Source organism: Oryx dammah, unplaced genomic scaffold (assembly GCF_014754425.2).
Source record: "Oryx dammah isolate SB20612 unplaced genomic scaffold, SCBI_Odam_1.1 HiC_scaffold_17, whole genome shotgun sequence".
NCBI lineage: Eukaryota > Metazoa > Chordata > Mammalia > Artiodactyla > Bovidae > Oryx > Oryx dammah.
This window is the reverse complement of record NW_024070201.1, coordinates 31,132,300-31,153,867: the sequence shown is the minus strand read 5'-3', so window position 1 is coordinate 31,153,867 and position 21,568 is coordinate 31,132,300. Positions and strand designations below refer to the sequence as shown.

The following is a 21,568-nucleotide window of genomic DNA, read 5'->3' as shown; positions in this document are numbered from 1 at the left end:
CCTCCCAGGAACACAGCTGGACACATTTCCCAGAATCCTTTCCAGTAAGATGGGCCACATGATTAAGTTTTGTCCAAAGCAACATAGGCACTCTACCTTCTTCCCCTGCTGGCTCCTTCAACAGAGAAAACTTTGTAAACTGGGAGAATAGCAGAGCCCAGAGATGGAAGGAGCCTGGGTCTCAGATAACTGTGGAAATCTGTTCACCAACCAGAAACACCCATGCTGGACTTTACATGAGAAGAGAAATAATCTCAGGAAAGTTACCAGCTGGGTTCCAGTGTCCTTACATCAAGGACTTTTACCTGATCAAGAATAAAAGCTCAATAAATATTAGCTTTCATCATTTTGGGAAACAAGGTTTACGTCTTCTTAACTCCTTTTTTTCCTTAAGGCAGAGAGGAAAACAGGGACCATGGGGATTAGTGAAAAGCATTTAGATGCACTGACCAGTTACAAAATACTAAATGGTATACTGGTATGCTTAAGCAACACTGTAACAATAACTTAAACAGAAAAGGAAAAAACCAAACATCTTCTTCTGGATCCAAAGCATTAAATTTTTTGACTGGTGTCTTGTTGCTGCTGCTGCTGCTAAGTCACTCAGTCGTGTCTGACTCTGTGCGACCCCATAGACAGCAGCCCACCAGGCTCCACTGTCCCAGGGATTCTCCAGGTAAGAATACTGGAGTGGGTTGCCATTTCCTTCTCCAATGCAGGAAAGTGAAAAGTGAAAGTGAAGTCACTCAGTCATGTCTGACTCTTCGAGACCCCATGGACTGAAGCCCACCAGGCTCCTCCGTCCATGGGATTTTCCAGGCAAGAGTACTGGAGTGGGGTGCCATTGTCTTCTCCCTAAAAGAATCTAATAAAAGATATGAAATATAAAAAGAAAGTGGCACTCCCTTCTCTCTTTCTCCCCTTGATAGCAAGCATTTGGAGATATTCTAAAGTTTTGACAATCCACATCACTTTTGAGGTTTCACATTGATATAAAATTTGTACAAAGAATATTTTATGCTTTTATAATATTTAACTGATACACTTTAATAACAGTCATAATCAACTTTTATGGTTTACATAAATAGATTAGACAATACCTTTGCAAACATGGTTTCCCAACATACTTATATTACAACACATGACATTTCTTAATGAAAGTTTTCTGTTAGATCTTTTCACAGAGGGAGTGGGAAGAAGTAAAGAAACAGGAGGGTGTGAAATAAGATTTCTCAACTAATCTTCAGTGATAGGCCTAAAACATTTGGCAATTATTTCCTTTTATAGAGATCACAGGATTGTAAGTTTGAAACATATCAAAAGTGCAGTGCATCAATTTAATTAAAAACACCAGTAGCGTTAAATATATTACCTGGGCATCAAATTTCCCTTTCTACATATATTCAGAGTCACGTCATTTTACACCTATTAAATAACAATTGAAAACAATAACCATCAAAATTTTTAATCCCGGATCTGGATTAAATCAAGGTAGTAATAATGTTTTGTAAAATCCCAATGTATCTGTTCATCAGTAAAACATAATAGTTTACAATGTCACCAGAGAGTAAGTTTTCTATGTTTGGAAAGACAGTAATCTTGTAACACCTGCTATTAATCAGGTTACTGAGCTGATAATACATTATGATTTTTTTTCAAACCTATGTTTCTACTTGAACAAAGCACAAGTTATCATACCAACACAGTAAGTCCCCTACATACGAACCTTCACGTTTCTAACCTTCAAAGATGAGGACACACGCCTGCATGTCCAGTCAGGTAAGCTCACATATCTAGTGTACATTGTCACATGCGTGCACCCTGTACAAGCGGCTGTGCTTTTGTGTACTTTACTGTTCAGTGCTGTAGAGTACAGTATTTTTATTTCAAGCCCAGGATGTCTGAAGCAAGCATAAAAGCAGTGGTGATGTAGCTGGTATCCCCTACTGCTGATGATCCGAAGCTCTTCCATCTCCCACCTCCTTGAGTTAGTAACTCTCCTTGCCTGTTCAGTTGATGACAGCCCGTGTGCCATCTGCTATACTACATTACTGTACTTTTCAAGGTACTGTACTATACAAGTAAAGATGTTTATTTTTTGCGTTTACATATTATTTGTGTGAAAAGTCTTATAAATCTATTACAGAACAGTACTATATAGCCAATTGTGTTGGTTGGGTAGATGAGCTAACTTTGTTGGACTTATAAACAAATTTGACTTACGAACGTGGCTCTCGGAACGGAACTTGTTTTTACGTAGGGAACTTACTGTACCAAATACTTAATCATTCCTGATATGAGGAATCATCTTCATATTAGTACTTCTTTGTTATGCCATTTAGTCTTGATATCATTAAGCACAACGAATTTTACTTTAATGAATATGCACAAATTAAGGCAAAAGGACATAGCCCAGTCCCCTCAATAATCTATCCTCTAACTTTAAAAAACTGCTGTTGAGGCTATACAAATTACAGATCTGCTGGCTAGAAAGACACAACTTGTCCCTTAGAGCAACATCCGGTATTTGGAGCACGAGGTTAAAATAGTGGTACACATGGCATGTTCCCTTGATTTACCATTATGAGCATTCCTCAGCTATACCCACAATACTGATTTTTCAAATGATTCTGTTCACTTGCTATGCCTCCTAGCGGTAATGTATGTAGATTATTTTTCCTTGATTAAAATTTGTTAATAATTGGGAAATAATCTACTCAGTCTTTGTACACTCTCCATTGAATAATTTTTCATTTTTATAACCATTTTCTCCATGGCTATTGTGCTTTTCTTCTGCCATTTTCTTCACATAATTAAGAGGTCCATTCCCCTCAAAGGAGGAGGGATTTCTGAATGAGCCTCCAATTCTATCCCACAAGGTGAAATACTGTCCATAATTATAGTCAAAGAGCATATGGTGGTCTGTGTGATGAGCCGAGCCATTAATAAAAGGCTTTAAGAGCTGGGGAACACGAAAATCACCATCGTGAATGGAAATTGTCCAGATATTGACCAAGATGTACAAGCCTAAATAAACTACCTTGTGTAACGGGAAGATAAAGGGGTATATGTGGTAAGGCAGACTCTGAAGGAAGCCGTCCAGAGGGTGAAAAGCGTGACTCGCAAATGGAGTTGGAATCTTCCAGACGTGATGAGGTTTGTGTAAGCGCTACAGAAGAAAAGACCATGTTAATGCCACAGACTTTAGCCAGTGCAACATTCTACTTCGTTTTTCAAGCTCATGCTGTGGGAAATGACCTATCTGAAAAACTGCTGTTGAATTCAGCAAATTACTTTAGAAAATCCCCAAGACTGTAAGATTTTTAGCACAGCCCTTGCAGATTCATAAAGAAGTATACAAACAAAATGTACCTGGTACCTATCATGACTAAGGCTACTTAGGTATTTAATAAGTTAGAGGAAATTCTTGAAAACGAGACAGGATTTATAGTTATCCACTGCTGAAATGTATATTTTCTCTCTTCCAATGTGTATTTGACTCTACAAATGAATCAAGCTTATTACCTTATAAACAAGTCTATGATGAAGGCCTCTGTGAATCCAGTAGATCAGCATGTCAGTGAAGAAGAGAAAGGAGAAGACACTAGCAGCGAGTTGAAACCAGCCTATAAGAGACAAAAGGATATGGTAGAATCAAGATTCAGCTCCTAGGATCAGTTTACTTTTCCCTCCCCCAATATATATTTTAACTTTTTACTTTGTATTGGGTTATAGCCAATGAACAATGTTGTGATAGTTTCAGGTGAGCAGTGAAGGGACTCAGCCATATATACACATGTATCCATTCTCCTCCAAACTCCCCTCCCATCCAGGCTGCCACATAACACTGAGCAGAGTTTCCTGTGTTATACAGCAGGTCCTTGTTGGTTATCCATTTTAAATATAGCAGTGTGTACACATTGATCCCAAACTCCCTAACTATCTGTCCTTCCCCACCAGCAAACATAAGTTTGTTCAGAGGTTACTTTTGATAGGTCCGTCTAAGGAGACAAAACAGGATACTAGACCCAAACACTGCCAACTATCTGCTTTGTTAATTCCATACATCACAACTTCCATTTCCCTTGACTCTGGGATCTGTTCATTTTCCTCTCATAAAAACTTGGAAGTGTCCTACATAAAATATTTCTTAATTAAACTATGAGGATACTTACGAAACAGAAAGAGTATACTCCTAGGGTATCTTTATTATCTAAATGCTGGAGAATAATGTTATTTATTTTTCCTTTCATATTTATCTTCATAACACACATCTTTACATATGTTACCTCCTCTGCTTAGAATTTTATTTTCCACAAACTACCTTAAGCCATGGTATTATGAGCATTTACTCTGTAACCCAACTCCTTCTGACCTTTCTAACCTCATCTACTCATGTACTAACCAGCCTGGTTCACTTAGCATCCTCCCAACATCTTCAGAGTCTTGCCTGTGTATCTTTACTCAAACCTCTCTCCTTTTACTTTTATTCATAACTCAGCCCACCTTCCAAGGCTGAGCCAATTCAGCACCCTGGTGTGTGACTTTTGTTCCCTCCTCTGAAAACTAAACTTTTACTAGGAGAGCAGGGGTGCTGATGCCAGCAAGCTTGGATTTCAGTCCCAGATCCACCCCTTACTTGTCAAGTGAGCTCAGCAAGTTACTGAAACTCTTCTGTACACTTAATTTACTCACCCCTAAAGGAGCATATAGTAGTACCTACCTCATAGGATTAATGTAGAATAAGATGGAGTAATGACACATGAAAAGCTTAGAACTAAAGCTGGTACATATGAACAACACATTTTAACTCTGTATTATTCTTACTTTCTAATACTAGATACTAGAAATGTACCTTGATGAAGTAATTCCAGAATTTCACAAAACTTTAGTCACTGTAGCACTGTTTATAATAGAAAAACAAGAAAAAAATCTAAAGATCTAAAAGTATGGATCATTTAAATAAAGTTTATTTAAATGGATATTTATGCAATATAATTCTAAAACTAACTGGCATGAAAATATGGGCATAAACATTGGCCAGAAATATAATAAATCAGAGTCCAAACCAGCATGCATAGCAAGGGTTTCAATTTTGTGATATAAATAATGATGGATTAAAAAAATAAATAAATGATAGGTTTTTTTTAAAAAAATTGTCTTCTGATTTTTTTATAAGGATCAATCACTTGAGATTTATCTTTTTTTTTGGGGGGTGGATTCTTGAATTCAATATAGGTACTAGGAAACAAACTCAAGGCTCCAGCTCTGAAGATGCCAATCTTCTCCTGGGCACAATTTCAGCTACAATAAAGACTTTAAAGTTGAGATGAAATTAAAGAAATGCACATATGTGGCAGGACACGAACAAATTAAAGTAGAATACTGAATACAAACTGGGCTTCCCAGGTGGCACTAGTGGGAACCTGCCTGCCAATGCAGGAAACATAAGAGACGTGGGTTCTATCCCTGGGTTGGGAATATCCCCTGGAGGAGGGCATAGCAATCCACTCCAGTATTCTTGCCTGGAGAAACTCATGGACAGAGGAGCCTGGTGGGCTACAGCTGATATGGTGGCAAAGAGTCAGACACGACTGAAGCAACTAAGCATGCACACATAAAAACAAACTGAAGAACTTTTAATTATTTTGAAGAAAAGAAGAGGCAGATTTGACTCTTTCAAGAAACCATCTGTGCCTGAAGTTTACACTATATACGGAAACTCTTACACCGTATATGGAAACTCACCATATGGAAACTCTCCTATGCCGTCATAGAGTCTGCTGTAACCTCTCACCTCTAGTAGGAACAGTAAAACCGTGGGGATGCTCATCCATGGCATTGACTGGACAGAATGCGCAATCTCTCGAGAGACCTGATTCTGAAAATGAAGTTTCCAATACTTACAAAGCACAGAATCCATGTTAAACAAAACTAGCACACAACTGTTCCAGATTGGATTTTGAACATCTCTTTTATATGAAGGCACTTACCTCTAAACAGCTTCTACTAAAATGTTACTGTTTGGGCAGGGGTGTGTTAAAAAAACATTCCTTTTGCAGGAAGCAAATGCAACAAATATTTTAAATTCTAAAACTTCTTTTCCCCTTCCTACAAAATCTCTATTCCAAATTTGTATTTACAGAATAATAATTTATTTCATAATTAATTTCCATCCCCAACCCTCTCTACATTTTCCCCCTCACTCTTTGTAGTGACTGACAGATACAAGTAACTGAAACAGAAAAGTCACTAAACAGGTCTATATCTGCTGAGTTTGGATTATCTAGTCAAAAACTATATACATAGTAAAAAGCATATTTCAGCTTGTGAAAGTTTAATATTAAAACAATTATACAAATGTATACATTTATTTATTGATTACTATTAGCAAAGAAATTCTTGTCTATGTGTTTAGCAAGACCAGGCTTACAGTTAAAAAAAAAAAAAGTACAGTTTATCTGTTTAAATTAAGGAAAGGAGAGAGAAGACTAGTTCTTCCAAAAATATCCCACTTGGAGCTGGTTTTAGAAACTCTAAAGGTTATAACCAGTTTAATCTGAAAATCTCACAAATATTGATACATCACCTTGCTATTTTTACTGTAATAGTAATTAAACAGTAAATAAGAAAACCACCTACCTTTAAAAATTGTGGGTGTTTCATTAATAAATGATCATAGACAAAATAATAACTCAGTGTTGCAAAGAAGAAATACAGTATAAAACCACCGAGATTTGTTACAATCAGGAGAGTGATAGCTTGTCGGAAGATGTTGTCCTCTGGCCATGTGGCTGGATATATGTACGGTGTAAAAACATAATAATCTGCAATACTGAGTACAAGATCCATCTTAGCCCCTAAAGGATAAACAGGTAACAACAATTACTTCCCCATGTTGACATTTCTCAAAGCAAAAATTTTTCAGAAAAACTATATATGAAGTTCCTGCCTTCATAAGCATATGAAGTACAAGTCTGCTGCTACTGCAATCCTGTAAATGCCATCATTAGAGCCAGAAGGGGTCTTCAATGTCACCTCTGGACTAGGGCCCAGTCTCTCCATCTTATACGTGGGGACACCAAAGCTCAGTGAGAGAAACTGGGGCCCACAAAACTTCTTCTCCAAGGCCAGGCTGATGGCTGGCATTGGGTCCAGATCTAACTGCATCTCAGTGTTTGCTTCCACTATATGCCGGAAGACAGGGTAATAGCATGCAAATAGTAAAGGTATTTAGATAAATGGCTTTCTCCTTCAGCTACAAGTTTCAGCGGTATCTTTCTTCTAAAAGGATTCAGATTTCAGAGACTTTTGCTTCAGTGCTGAGACTTCAGGTCAATTCCCTAAAGGGATCTATGTTGTGACCACAACCATAACAGTCAGAGACTATTTGTTTTTGTGACTGACCGGAACTCTCAATGATGGAACAAAAGATGTGTTCTTGACACTGAAAACTAGAATACATTTATTTCCCCCCACCCCCGCTGCCGGCTTCCCAGCACTCGGCGGTTGGCAAACTGTGGTCCCACAGGGCCTGAATCCAGTGCCTGTTTCTGTAAAGAAGCTTTGTTGAAACACAGCTATGTCCACATGTGTCTATTATATTGTCTGTAGCTGCTTCTCTATACTACGAAGTCAAGGTTGAGTCACTGTAACAGACACAGAATGGCTCACAAATGTTTATTATCTAGCTCTTTGAAAGGAAAATATGCCAGCTCCAGTTCCAGATGCTTAAACTTTGAAAAACTTAAGTTGAGTCCATATTCATGATCCTGGATAAACTGTTCAGCAAATTCACAGTCAGCTTTTGTGGGCTGATCACTGACTCCGTCATTGACAATCTATTTTCTCATTTTTCACTGCACTGTTGGTAGTGAGAAATGTGCCCAGTATTCTAAACAGCCCTCATCTATAACTAAAACTTTTGAACAACAGCAACAATAAGAAAAACAAGTCCGAAAATTGCCACTGAGCATCCAGTCTCTTAAAATCAAATTCTAGAAGTTCTTTATTTATTAGGGCATTTAGCCCCTTGTTTGTGATATGAGTTGCAAGCATTTTTTCTCACATTGACATGGAAGAAAATTTATAATCAACTGACATAAATCCTTCATCATATATTGTTAATTCACTCAAACTACACCAGGTGATGAGCATACAAAGATTAAGAAGATCCAGTCTAAATCCATCCTCAAAATAAGGCAGCTATAGGAAGGAATTGTTCTATCCATTCAAGTGCTACAATATAGGTTGTTGTTGTTTAGTTGCTAAGTTGTGTCCGACTCCTTTGGGACCCCATGGACTGCAGCCTGCAGTTCTTCTGTCCATGGGATTTCCCAGGCAAGAATACTGGAGTGGGTTGCCATTTCTTTCTCCAGGGTATCTTTCTGACCCAGGGATTGAACCTGCATCTCCTGCACCCTCCTTGGAGGTGGATTCTTTACCACAGGGCTACTCAGAAGCCCTACAAAAAAGGTACATATATGCAAACTACGAAATTAGAAAAGACAACAGAATTATCTCCTCTTACAACAGAAGGCTGTACAGTGAAGTACTTTGATTTGGGCTTTGAAGGACATTACCAGGGGGAAAAAGGGGGGAGGGTAATTATTTCAATTAGAAATAACAACTGCAAAGGCATGGAAAAGCCATGGTACATTCACGGCTCATGGGATGTGGCAAGGTGGATGCTTAAGTGCGTGACAAGGGTGAAGCAGAGGGAAAAAAACGGTGGAAGATGAACCTGGTAAAAGGAAACTGGTATCAGACTGCTTTTGCTATTGGATCTGGTGCTCTGCTAAGGAACTGAACTTTCCCTCGCACATGACGGAGGAGACACGAAAGACTTTCGATGAGGAAAGAGGTATAAACAGACCCATATTTTATAAAAACTGTTGCGTTAGGAATGTGTTGTACTGATGAGATGCAGGGTGATTGGTTGCTCCTAACTAGTGTGGTACACTAGCCTAGAGAGGATGATTGCCTGACCTCAGACAACAGCTGTACAAATAGACATATTCAACAGAGACTTAGAAGTCTAATGCAAACAATTATACAGAAAGAATAAACAACAAGATCCTGCTATATAGCACAGGGAACATATTCAATATCCTGTTATAAACCATAATGGAGAAAAATATGAAAACCAATCATCAGAAACTAATAAAATTATGTAAATCAACTATACATAAATTTTAAAAAATCTAAGATGATTGTGAAATTTTTTACCTTGCCTGAATGGATGATGATGTTATCAAAATAGGGAATATTGTGGAGCTAGTCCATTCGGGTGCAACAGGAACTTTTGGGGGTACAAGGAATGATGGGCTCAGTTTGGATATTAAGTCTAATTGCTGTGGCTCATCTGGACTCCCGGATAAAAGCAGTAGACTACATGCGAACATGAAATCTGAAGATCAAAAGAAGCCTAGTTGCTGAAGCCATAAAGGACAGAGCAGCAGGTCACGTACATTAAGTAACATACGGAACAAACATTTAAGAAGAACCTAACAACTGAAAAGAATACTGCTATACCACTAAAGGCTACATCCCTGGTGGCTCAGACGGTAAAGAAACTGCCCGCAATGCAGCAGACCTGGGTTCCATCCTTGGGTTGGGAACATCACCTGGAGAAGGAAATGGCAACCACGCCAGTATTCTTGCCTGAAGAATGCCATGGACAGAGGAGCCCAGCAGGCTGAGTCCATAGGGTTGCACAGAGTCAGACATGATTAAAGCAAATTAGCATACACGCACACACACATTTTAAAGGCTGGTAGGAGTTGGTGAACCAGTCTTGCATGTTACCTATAATGCCGAACAGCCATAATTCCATATACAGTAAGCCCCCTAAATACGATCAAGTTCTGTTCCTAAGTCCAACAAAGTCAGCTGAAGCATCTAGTAACACAATCGGCTACATGGTACTGTTCTGTAAGAGGTTTATAATGCTTTTCACAGAAAGAATACACAAAAAAATAAACAAAAAATACAACATTTAAAATTTTACCCATACAATACCTTGAAAGGTACAGTAGTACAGTACAATAGCTGGCATACAGACAGGGGCTGGCATCGAATGAACAGGTGAGAGGAGGGGACAGCAGGAGGAGGAGGGAGAGGGTAGAGCTGAGGACTGTCAGCAACAGGGGACAGAGGCGAGGCTGCAACTTCACCAACGCTGGCAGAATGCACGTTCATACCTTTGAAAATTCAAAACTCGGAGGTTCCTACGTAGGGGACTTAGTATAGTATCTGGAACAGTATCATGCAGCCAAAGATAACTCAAACATTAACCATGAGCATTCTTTAACTTTTAATTTAACTTTTAATATCCGATGTAAGTAAAAACTTTAATAAGCTCTCAGTCCCTACTTATTAAAAAAACTCTTAACTGAAGACCATGGGAGTTGTATTGATTTGAATATTCCCTGTATATAACTGCTGTGATAATAAACCAGTGCCTAGAAGGAAGGAGGAAATGTACCTCAGACCATCTGGAGGCAGCTGAGATACTGTGAGATGAAACCTGTTTTAAAGTGTTTCCAGAATGTGTGGGATGTAGTAAATAGGTACTCACAAATATACTGCAGTAATTTCTGACAAAGAGTACGTCAAGGCTGCATATTGTCACCCTGCGTATTTAACTTAGATGCAGAGTACATCATGAGAAAGGCTGGGCTGGAGGAAGCACAAGCTGGAATCAAGATTGCTGGGAGAAATATCAATAACCTCAGATATGCAGATGACACCACCCTTATGGCAGAAAGTGAAGAGGAACTAAAGAGCCTCTTGATGAAAGTGAAAGAGGAGAGTGAAAAAGTTGTCTTAAAGCTCAACATTCAGAAAACGAAGATCATGGCATCCAGTCCTATCACTTCATGGCAAATAGTTGGGCAAACAGTGGAAACAGTGGTTGACTTTATTTTTCTGGGCTCCAAAATCACTGCAGATATGAATTAAAAGATGCTTCCTCCCTGGAAGGAAAGTTATGACTAACCTAGATAGCATATTAAAAAGCAGAGACATCACTTTGTCAACAAAGGTCCATCTAGTCAAGGCTATGGTTTTTCCAGTAATCATGTATGGATGTGAGAGTTGGACTGTGAAGAAAGCTGAGCACTGAAGAATTGATGTTTTTGAACTGTGGTGTTGGAGAAGACTCTTGAGAGTCCCTTGGACTGCAAGGAGATCCAACCAGTCCATTCTAAAGGAAATCAGTCCTGGGTGTTCATTGGTGGGACTGATGTTGAAGCTGAAACTCCAATACTTTGGCCACCTGATGTGGAGAGCTGACTCATTTGAAAAGACCCTGATGCTGGAAAAGATTGAGGGCAGGAGGAGAAGGGGATGACACAGGATGAGATGGTTGGATGGCATCACCGACTCAATGGACGTGGGTTTGGGTGAACTCTGGGAGTTGGTGATGGACAGGGAGGCCTGGCGTGCTGTGGTTCATGGGGTCACAAAGAGTCAGACACAACTGAGCAACTGAACTGAACAAAAAAAGTTTGAAATCATTTGAAATCATAACAATTATGATCTCAAAACTGCAATTCAATTTTGAAGTTTATATTCAAACCCACATCTATGAAATGGAAAAAGCAAATCTAGGTTAGGTTACAGAACTGTTCTAAGATTTAGAGATGAAGTATAGGCTGTGGCATTATCTGACATGTGGAACCTCCTCAACAAACAGGAGCTATAATTACTACTGTTACAGGAACCACAGCTGAGTCAAAATTACTCTAACCTGAGGCAGAAAAAAGTGTTACTTGATTTTTAAAAAAATTGCTCATTTCTAATATCAACATTTACTATACATGAGGTACTGTAAATATTAACTCATTTAACCCTTTCAAGATACACCCTAGAAGTTAGGTACTAGCATTATTCTTATATGAAATCTGGACACAAAATTCCAGAGTGATCAAGTAAACAAACGCTGGGGCTGGGACTCAATCACTCTCAGGCTGGTTGCAAAATCCACGGACTTTAACCAAATTCTACTGCTTCTTCATCATTATCTCTTCTGCTCCTTAAATTTTCAAATTCTCAGTGACCTTACAAGCTCACATACTTTTGCATATAATTTTAAAGTGTTAATAGAAAGCCAGGGTCTCTATAGCCATCTTAATTACAGGACAATAACTGGGGCTTGCACAAATAATCACCAATTCTTCAACCTAATTCCTTTGCCTCTTGAAGGAAAAAGGAAAAAAAAAAAAAATTCCCCCAAGAACAGAAAGAAATTAGTCGCAAAACGCTTTACTAGGGTTCAGTGGACTAACTTGCCTTGAAATAGATTTTCGCAATAGCCAACATCAAACATTTCTTCAGGTCCATTCTCATGTTTTGTTTCTTTCATGTCCAAGCCTCCTCCTGCCCTGAAATAGGCGCTCTGGCCAGGCAGAGGCCCCTAACCTGAAGGTCTCTGGCTGCAACTCGCCTCCCGCCAGCCCCGGGCCAGCGCGCGTGCCCTGCGCCCTGCACTCGCCCCATCACAGCCCCTCAGCCAACTACCTGCTCGTCCCTGCCAACGGTCAGCGCAGGAGTCCTTGAGCCAAATTTCGCAGACAGAGCCCAAGCTCTTGCCCAGGGCCTTACGTCCAGGAAGAAGTCAACAAACGCCAGCAGGATGGGGGAGGAAGGGGAGAGACAGACAACGCTCTCAACTTCACCTCCTGGGTCTTGCCGAAGTCTCTCTAACCACCAGCCCCCCTTCTTCCTCTCCTCATGCATTCCGCTCAGGTGTATTCGGCCTCCTTTCTCAGCCCCCATGTCATCCTTACCTAGAAAGAATCGGTCGCCCGAGCCCAGCCGCCAACTTGGTTCCTCTGGGGCACCTGCAGTCCCAACTAGTGGATCGCCGCGGTCAGCCAAGCAGCCGAAGTCGGGAAGGGAGTAGCCTGACCTCACGCTCGGGGCGGCCCCCTCCGCCAGCCAATCAGAGGCTAGCGACATAAGCTGATATGACGGCAGATCGCGCGACTTGGCTGACGGCGGCTCTCAGCGGTCACGTGGGCGCCGCACGCTCCGACACGCCCCTTTCGCCCCTCTCCTGCTGAAGGGAGGCGGGGACCCGATTTAGGTACCAAAGTGACAGAGCGTGGGGTTGTAGGTAGGTTTTTTGTTGTTTTTTTTTTTTTTTTTTTTTTGCTTTCTCACTGGCGCTGGCGTGTGTAACGCAGTCTTGTAGGAAGCAGGTTTCAGTTCAGTTCAGTCCAGCGTTCAGTAGGAATCATTTCAGCTTAAGTTGTGTCTGCAGCACGCCAGCCTGCCCTGTCCATCACCAACTCCCAGAGCTTGCTCAAACTCATGTCCATCCAGTAGGTGATGCTATCCAACCATCTCATCCTTTGTGGTCTCCTCCTCCTCCTGCCTTCTGTCTTTCCCTTCAGCATCAGGGTCTTTTCCAGTGAGTCAGTTTTTCGCATCAGGTGGCCAAAGTACTGAAATTTCAGCTTCGGCATCAGTGCTTCCAATGAACATTCAGGACTGATTTCTTTTAGGATGGACTGGTTGGCTCTCCTTGCAGTCCAAGGGACTCTTAGGAGTCTTCTCCAACAAAGGCGTCAATTCTTCTGTGCTCAGCTTTCTTTAGAGTCCAACTCTCACATCCATGCATGACTACTGGAAAAACTAGCTTTGACTAGATGGACCTTTGTTGAGAAAATAATGTCTTTGCTTTTTAATATGCTGTCTAGTTTGGTCATAGCTTTTATTCCAAGGAGCAAGCGTCTCTTAATTTCATGGCTGCAGTCACCCAAGAAAATAGTCTGTCATTGTTTCCCCACCTATTTGCCACGAAGTGATGGGACCAGATGGCATGACCTTAGTTTTCTTCATGTTGAGTTTAAACCAATATTTTCACTCTCCTCTTTCACTTTCATCAAGAGGATCTTTAGTTCTTTGCTTTCTGTTATAAGGGTGGTATCATCTGCATATCCAAGGTTATTGATATTTCTCCTGGCAATCTTGATTCCAGCTTGTGCTTCAGTCAGCCTGGCATTTAGCATGATGTACTCTGCATATAAGTTAAATAAGCAGGGTGACAACATATAGCCTTCATGTACTCCTTTGCCAATTTGGAACCAGTCTGTTGTTCCATGTCCAGTTCTAACTGTTGCTTCTTGATTTGCATACAGATTTCTCAGGAAGCAGGTAAGGTGGTCCCATCTCTTTAAGTTTTCCACAGTTTATTGTGATCCACACAGTCAAAGGCTTTGGCATAGTCAATAAAGCTGAAGTAGATGTTTTTCTGGAACTCTCTTGCTTTTTCGATGATCCAACAGGTGGTGGCAATTTGATCTCTGGTTCCTCTGCCTTTTCTAAATCCAGCTTAAACATCTGGAAGTTCACAGTTCATGTACTGTTGAAGCCTGGCTTGGAGAGTTTTGAGCATTACTTTGCTAGCATGTGAGATGAGTGAATTGTGTGGTAGTTTGAACATTCATTGGCATTGCCTTTCTTTGGGATTGGAATGAAAACTGACCTTTTCCAGTCCTGTGGCAGGTTTATACCTTACTAAGCCTTGCTGCTGCTGCTTTTGCTAAGTCACTTCAGTCGTGTCCAACTCTGTGAGACCCCATAGATGGCAGCCCACCAGGCTGCCCCGTCCCTGGGATTTTCCAGGCAAGAACACTGGAGTGGGTTGCCATTTCCTTCTCCAATGCATGAAAGTGAAAAGTGAAATTGAAGTCGCTCAGTCAGGTCCGACTCTTAGCAACCCCATGGACTGCAGCCCACCAGGCTTCTCTGTCCATGGGATTTTCCAGGCAAGAGTACTGGAGTGGGGTGCCATTGTTTTCTCCAACTGTGCCTTGAGGGAAGTAGATATTTCCTTTGATGTGTGTGTTGGAATCATTTCAGCTTAAGAAGGGGTAAGTTGTTTGTCACTTTACTAGTACCTGTTTCACAACCTGGGGCCTACTCTTTTCTGTAACATTAAGTGGTTTGAATTTGGCCAAACCAGTTTAGGTAGTGCAGCAGCTGCGCTTTGCTGTAGCAGCTGTGAATAGGTACCCCACGCCCAAGGTAAGAGAAACCCAAGTAAGATGGTAGGTGTTACAAGAGGGCATCAGAGGGCAGACACACTGAAACCATACTCACAGAACACTAGTCAATCTAATCACACTAGGATCACACCCTTGTCTAACTCAATGAAACTAAGCCATACCTGTGGGGCAACCCAAGACAGGCGGGTCATGGTGGAGAGATCTGACAAAATGGTCCACTGGAGAAGGGAATGGCAAGCCACTTCAGTATTCTAGCCTTGAGAACCCCATGAACAGTATGAAAAGGCAAAATGATAGGATACTGAAAGAGGAACTCCCCAGTCAGTTCAGTTCAGTTCAGTTGCTCAGTCGTGTCCGACTCTTTGCGACCCCATGAATCGCAGCACTCCAGGCCTCCTTGTCCATCACCAACTCCCTGAGTTCACTCAGACTCGTGTCCATCGAGTCAGTGATGTCATCCAGCCATCTCATCCTCTGTTGTCTCCTTCTCCACCTGCCTCCAATCCCTCCCAGCATCAAAGTCTTTTCCAATGAGTGGCCTCACATGAGGTGGCCAAAGTACTGGAGATTCAGGTTTAGCATCATTCCTTCCAAAGAACACCCAGGGCTGATCTCCTTCAGAATGGACTGGTTGGATCTCCTGGCAGTCCAAGGGACTCTCAAGAGTCTTCTCCAACACCACAGTTCAAAGGCATCAATTCTTTGGCGCTCAGCTTTCTTCACAGTCCAACTCTCACATCCATACATGACTACTGGAAAAACCATAGCCTTGACTAGACGGACCTTAGTCAGCAAAGTAATGTCTCTGCTTTTGAATATGCTATCTAGGTTGGTCATAACTTTTCTTCCAAGGAGTAAGCGTCTTTTAATTTCATGGCTGCAGTCACCAACTGCAGTGATTTTGGAGCCTAAAAAAATAAAGTTTGCCACTGTTTCCATTGTTTCTCCATCTATTTCCCATGAAGTGATGGGGCTAGATGCCATGATCTTCGTTTTCTGAATGTTGAGATTTAAGCCAACTTTTTCACTCTCCTCTTTTACTTTCATCAAGAGGCTTTTTAGTTCCTCTTCACTTTCTGTCATAAGGGTAGTGTCATCTGCATATCTGAGGTTATTGATATTTCTCCCAGCAATCTTGATTCCAGCTTATGTTTCTTCTAGTCCAGCGTTTCTCATGATGTACTCTGCATATAAGTTAAATAAGCAGGGTGAGAATACACAGCCTTGACGTACTCCTTTTCCTATTTGGAACCAGTCTATTGTTCCCTGTGTAGTCCTAACTGTTGCTTCCTGGCCTGAATACAGATTTCACAAGAGGCAGGTTAGATGGTCTGGTATTCCCATCTCTCTCAGAATTTTCCACAGTTTATTGTGATCCACACAGTCAAAGGCTTTGGCATAGTCAATAAAACAGAAATAGATGTTTTCCTGGAACTCTCTTGCTTTCTGCATGATCCAGCGGATGTTGGCAATTTGATCTCTGGTTCCTCTGCCTTTTCTAAAACCAGTTTGAACATCAGGGAGTTCACGGTTCACGTATTGCTGAAGCCTGGCTTGGAGAATTTTGAGCATTACTTTACTAGCGTGTGAGATGAGTGCAATTGTGTGGTAGTTTGAGCATTCTTTGGCATTGCCTTTCTTAGGGATTGGAATGAAAACTGACCTTTTCCAGTCCTGTGGCCACTGCTGAGTTTTCCAAATTTGCTGGCATATTGAGTGCAGTACTTTCACAGCATCATCTTTCAGGATTTGAAAGAGCTCAACTGGAATTCCATCACCTCCACTAGCTGTGTTCATAGTGATGCTTTCTAAGGCCCACTTGACTTCACATTCCAGGATATCTGGCTCTAGATGAGTGATCACACCATCGTGATTATCTGGGTCGTGACGATCTTTTTTGTACAGTTCTTCTGTGTATTCTTGCCATCTCTTCTTAATATCTTCTGCTTCTGTTAGGTCCATACCATTTCTGTCCTTTATCGAGCCCATCTTTGCATGAAGTGTTCCCTTGGTATCTCTAATTTTCTTGAAGAGATCTCTAGTCTTTCCCATTCTGTTCTTTTCCTCTATTTCTTTGCATTGATCTCTGAAGAAGGCTTTCTTATCTCTTCTTGCTATTCTTTGGAACTCTGCATTCAGATGCTTATATCTTTACTTTTCTCCTTTGCTTTTGGCTTCTCTTCTTTTCACAGCTATTTGTAAGGCCTCCCCAGACAGCCATTTTGCTGTTTTGCATTTCTTTTCCATGGGAATGGTCTTGATCCCTGTCTCCTGCACAATGTCACGAACCTCATTCCATAGTTCACCAGGCACTCTATCTACCAGATCTAGGCCCTTAAATCTATTTCTCACTTCCACTGTATAATCATAAGGGGTTTGATTGAGGTCATACCTGAATGGTCTAGTGGTTTTCCCTGTTTTCGTCAATTTCAGTCTGAATTTGGTAATAAGGAGGTGGCCAATATGCTACTGGAGATCAGTGGAGAAATAACTCCAGAAAGAATGAAGGGATGGAGCCAAAGCAAAAACAATACCCAGCTGTGGATGTGACTGGTGATAGAAGCAAGGTCTGATGCTGTAAAGAGCAATATTGCATAGGAACCTGGAATGTCAGGTCCATGAATCAAGGCAAATTGGAAGTGGTCAAACAAGAGATGGCAAGGGTGAACGTCGACATTCTAGGAATCAGTGAACTAAAATGTACTGGAATGGGTGAATTTAACTCAGATGACCATTATATCTACTACTGCAGGCAGGAATCCCTCAGAAGAAATGGAGTAGCCATCATGGTCAACAAAAGAGTCCGAAATGCAGTACTTGGATGCAATCTCAAAAACAACAGAATGATCTCTGTTCGTTTCCAAGGCAAACCATTCAGTATCACCATAATCCAAGTCTGTGCCCCAACCAGTAACGCTGAAGAAGCTGAAGTTGAACAGTTCTATGAAGACCTACAAGACCTTTTAGAACTAACACCCCAAAAAGATGTCCTTTTCATTATAGGGGACTGGAATGCAAAAGTAGGAAGTCAAGAAACACCTGGAGTAACAGGTAAATTTGGCCTTGGAATGAGGAATGAAGCAGGGCAAAGACTAATAAGAGTTTTGCCAAGAAAATGCACTGGTCATAGCAAACACCCTCTTCCAACAACACAAGAGAAGACTCTATACGTGGACATCACGAGATGGTCAACACTGAAATCAGATTGGTTATAGTCTCTGCAGCCAAAGATTGAGAAGCTCTATACAGTCAACAAAAACAAGACCAGGAGGTGACTATGGCTCAGATCATGAACTCCTTATTACCAAATTCAGACTTAAATTGAAGAAAGTAGGGAAAACTGCTAGACCATTCAGATATGACCTAAATAAAATCCCTTATGATTATACAGTGGAAGTGAGAAATAGATTTAAGGGCCTAGATCTGATACATAGAGTGCCTGATGAACTATGGAATGAGGTTCGTGACATTGTACAGGAGACAGGGATCAAGACCATCCCCATGGAAAAGAAATGCAAAACAGCAAAATGGCTGTCTGGGGAGGCCTTACAAATAGCTGTGAAAAGAAGAGAAGTGAAAAGCAAAGGAGAAAAGGAAAAGATATAAGCATCTGAATGCAGAGTTCCAAAGAATAGCAAGAAGAGATAAGAAAGCCTTCTTCAGTGATCAATGCAAAGAAATAGAGGAAAAGAACAGAATCGGAAAGACTAGAGATCTCTTCAAGAAAATTAGAGATACCAAGGAAACACTTCATGCAAAGACAGGCTCAATAAAAGACAGAAATGGTATGGACCTAACAGAAGCAGAAGATATTAAGAAGAGGTGGCAAGAATACACAGAAGAACTGTACAAAAAAGATCTTCACGACCCAGATAATCACAATGGTGTGATCACTCATCTAGAGCCAGACATCCTGGAATGTGAAGTCAAGTGGGCCTTAGAAAGCATCACTACGAACAAAGCTAGTGGAGGTGATGGAATTCCAGTTGAGCTCTTTCAAATCCTGAAAGATGATGCTGTGAAAGTGCTGCATTCAATATGCCAGCAAATTTGGAAAACTCAGCAGTGGCCACAGGACTGGAAAAGGTCAGTTTTCATTCCAATCCCTAAGAAAGGCAATGCCAAAGAATGCTCAAACTACCGCACAATTGCACTCATCTCACACGCTAGTAAAGTAATGCTCAAAATTCTCCAAGCCAGGCTTCAGCAATACGTGAACTGTGAACTTGCTGATGTTCAAGTTGGTTTTAGAAAAGGCAGAGGAACCAGAGATCAAATTGCCAACATCCGCTGGATCATGGAAAAAGGAAGAGAGTTCCAGAAAGACATTTATTTCTGTTTTATTGACTATGCCAAAGCCTTTGACTGTGTGGATCACAATAAACTGTGGCAAATTCTGAGAGAGATGGGAATACCAGACCACCTGACCTGCCTCTTGAGAAATCTGTATGCGGGTCAGGAAGCAACAGTTAGAACTGGACATGGAACAACAGACTGGTTCCAGATAGGAAAAGGAGTACGTCAAGGCGGTATATTATCACCCTGCTTATTTAACTTATATGCAGAGTACATCATGAGAAACGCTGGACTGGAAGAAACATAAGCTGGAATCAAGATTGCAGGGAGAAATGTCAATAACCTTAGATATGCAGATGACACCACCCTTATGGCAGAAAGTGAAGAGGAACTAAAAAGCCTCTTGATGAAAGTAAAAGAGGAGAGTGAAAAAGTTGGCTTAAAGCTCAACATTCAGAAAACGAAGATCATGGCATCCGGTCCCATCACTTCATGGGAAATAGATGGAGAAACAGTGGAAACAGTGGTAGACTTTATTTTTTTGGGCTCCAAAATCACCACAGATGGTGACTGCAGCCATGAAATTAAAAGACGCTTACTCCTTGGAAGAAAAGTTATGACCAACCTAGATAGCATATTCAAAAGCAGAGACATTACTTTGCCGACTAAGGTCCGTCTAGTCAAGGCTATGGTTTTTCCAGTAGTCATGTATGGATGTGAGAGTTGGACTGTGAAGAAAGCTGAGCACCGAAGAATTTATGCCTTTGAACTGTGGTGTTGGAGAAGACTCTTGAGAGTCCCTTGGACTGCCAGGAGATCCAACCAGTCCATTCTGAAGATCAGCCCTGGGTGTTCTTTGGAAGGAATGATGCTAAAGCTGAAACTCCAGTACTTTGGCCACCTCATGCAAAGAGTTGACTCATTGGAAAAGACTCTGATGCTGGGAGGGATTGGGGGCAGGCTGAGAAGGGGACGACAGAGGATGAGATGGCTGGATGGCATCACTGACTTGATGGACGCGACTCTGAGTGAACTCTGGGAGTTGGTGATGGACAGGAAGGCCTGGTGTGCTGCGATTCATGGGGTCTCAAAGAGTCGGACACGACTGAGCGACAGAACTGAACTGAACTGAACTGAAATGCCACAAATGTTTTTGTAATACAGATAAAGCAGATTAGTAAATCTGCTAATTAGTAAGATTAGTAAATCAAGCTAATTAGTAAATCTGTAGCTCCCTAGATATTTGCTTTTGCATGGAAATGTGTAGTGTGTGTTTTTTTGTTTGTTTGTTTTTTGTAGTTATTAGCTTTTCTAAATATGAATTGGAGTGGTCACACTTGTGAATAGACCTTCCTGGAAACCTCAGTGGAGTGGTTAGCAAAGGCCAACCAGCACTGTCCAACCCATTTAGAGTTTCCTGGAAATAAAGAAGCCATACCAGACCTGCTAAATCAGAAACTATGGGATGACCTCAAGAAGCTGGATTTAACAAACTGAGTTGATTACAGTGTTTGATGAAGTTTGGGCACCACTGCTCTAGTGAATAAACTTTAATGATAAAGTTTGTGTCACAAAAGTAGGAAGACAAGAGGTGCCTGGTGTAAGAAACAAGTTTGGCCTTGGATTACAAAATGAAGCAGGGCAAAGGGTAACAGCGTTTTGCCAAGTGAATGCACTGGTTATAGAAAACATCCTCTTCCAACAACACAAGAGAAGACTTTACATGTGGACATCACCAGGTGGTTTATACCGAAACCAGATTGATTATTATTTGCATCCAAAGATGGAGAAGTTCTCTACAGTCAGCAAAGAAAAAAAGACCTGGAGATGACTGTGGCTCAGATTATGAACTCCTTACTGCAAAATTCAGACTTAAATTGAAGAAAGTAGGGAAACCACTAGACCATTCAGGTATGACCTAAATCAAATCCCTTACAATTATACAGTGGAAGTGACAGATAGATTCAAGGGATTAGATATGATAGACAGAGTGCCTGAAGAACTATGGAGGGAGGTTCATGACATTGTACAGGAGGCAGTGATCAAGACCATTCCCAAGAAAAACAAATGCAAAAAGGCAAAATATTTGTCTGTGGAGGCCTTGCAAATAGCTGAGAAAAGAAGAGAAGTAAAAGAAAAAGGAGAAAAGATATGCCCATTTGAATGCAGAATTCCAAAGAATAGTAAGGTAGGATAAGAAAGCCTTCCTCAGTGATCAGTGAAAAGAAATAAACAATAGAATGGAAAAGACTAGT

The 21,568-nt window shown here is 41.0% G+C and overlaps 1 protein-coding gene across 3 annotated transcripts; it reads right to left on the bottom strand.

Annotated features, from left to right (window-relative positions):
• Positions 1-351: 351 nt before the first annotated feature.
• On the bottom strand, positions 352-13,016 carry SC5D (sterol-C5-desaturase). 3 transcript variants are annotated; one of them, XM_040258231.1, is made up of 6 exons: positions 12,792-12,901; positions 12,523-12,601; positions 6,643-6,860; positions 5,749-5,881; positions 3,526-3,626; positions 1,027-3,169 (listed from the first exon to the last, which is right to left on the bottom strand). In XM_040258231.1, the coding sequence occupies exons 3-6, from the start codon at positions 6,850-6,852 to the stop codon at positions 2,714-2,716; spliced, it is 900 nt and encodes a 299-aa protein (XP_040114165.1). In that variant the 5' UTR covers positions 6,853-6,860; positions 12,523-12,601; positions 12,792-12,901; the 3' UTR covers positions 1,027-2,713. The 3 variants fall into 3 exon arrangements, with proteins under 3 accessions (XP_040114164.1, XP_040114166.1, XP_040114165.1); XM_040258230.1 differs by lacking the exon at positions 12,523-12,601 and having other exon boundaries at positions 352-3,169; positions 12,792-13,016; XM_040258232.1 differs by lacking the exons at positions 12,523-12,601; positions 12,792-12,901 and adding an exon at positions 10,375-10,620 and having other exon boundaries at positions 352-3,169.
• Positions 13,017-21,568: the final 8,552 nt, after the last annotated feature.

Excerpts from the sequence above, each read along its gene's own strand:
- SC5D (XM_040258230.1), bottom strand. The coding sequence starts at position 12,963 with ATGTCGCTAGCCTCTGATTGGCTGGCGGAGGGGGCCGCCCCGAGCGTG. Across the intron at positions 6,861-12,791 it reads GGGCGACCGATTCTTTCTAG|GGGCTAAGATGGATCTTGTA; the intron begins GTAAGGATGACA and ends TTTATCCTTTAG. Across the intron at positions 3,627-5,748 it reads CATAGGAGAGTTTCCATATG|GCTGGTTTCAACTCGCTGCT; the intron begins GTGAGTTTCCAT and ends TGTCTCTTATAG.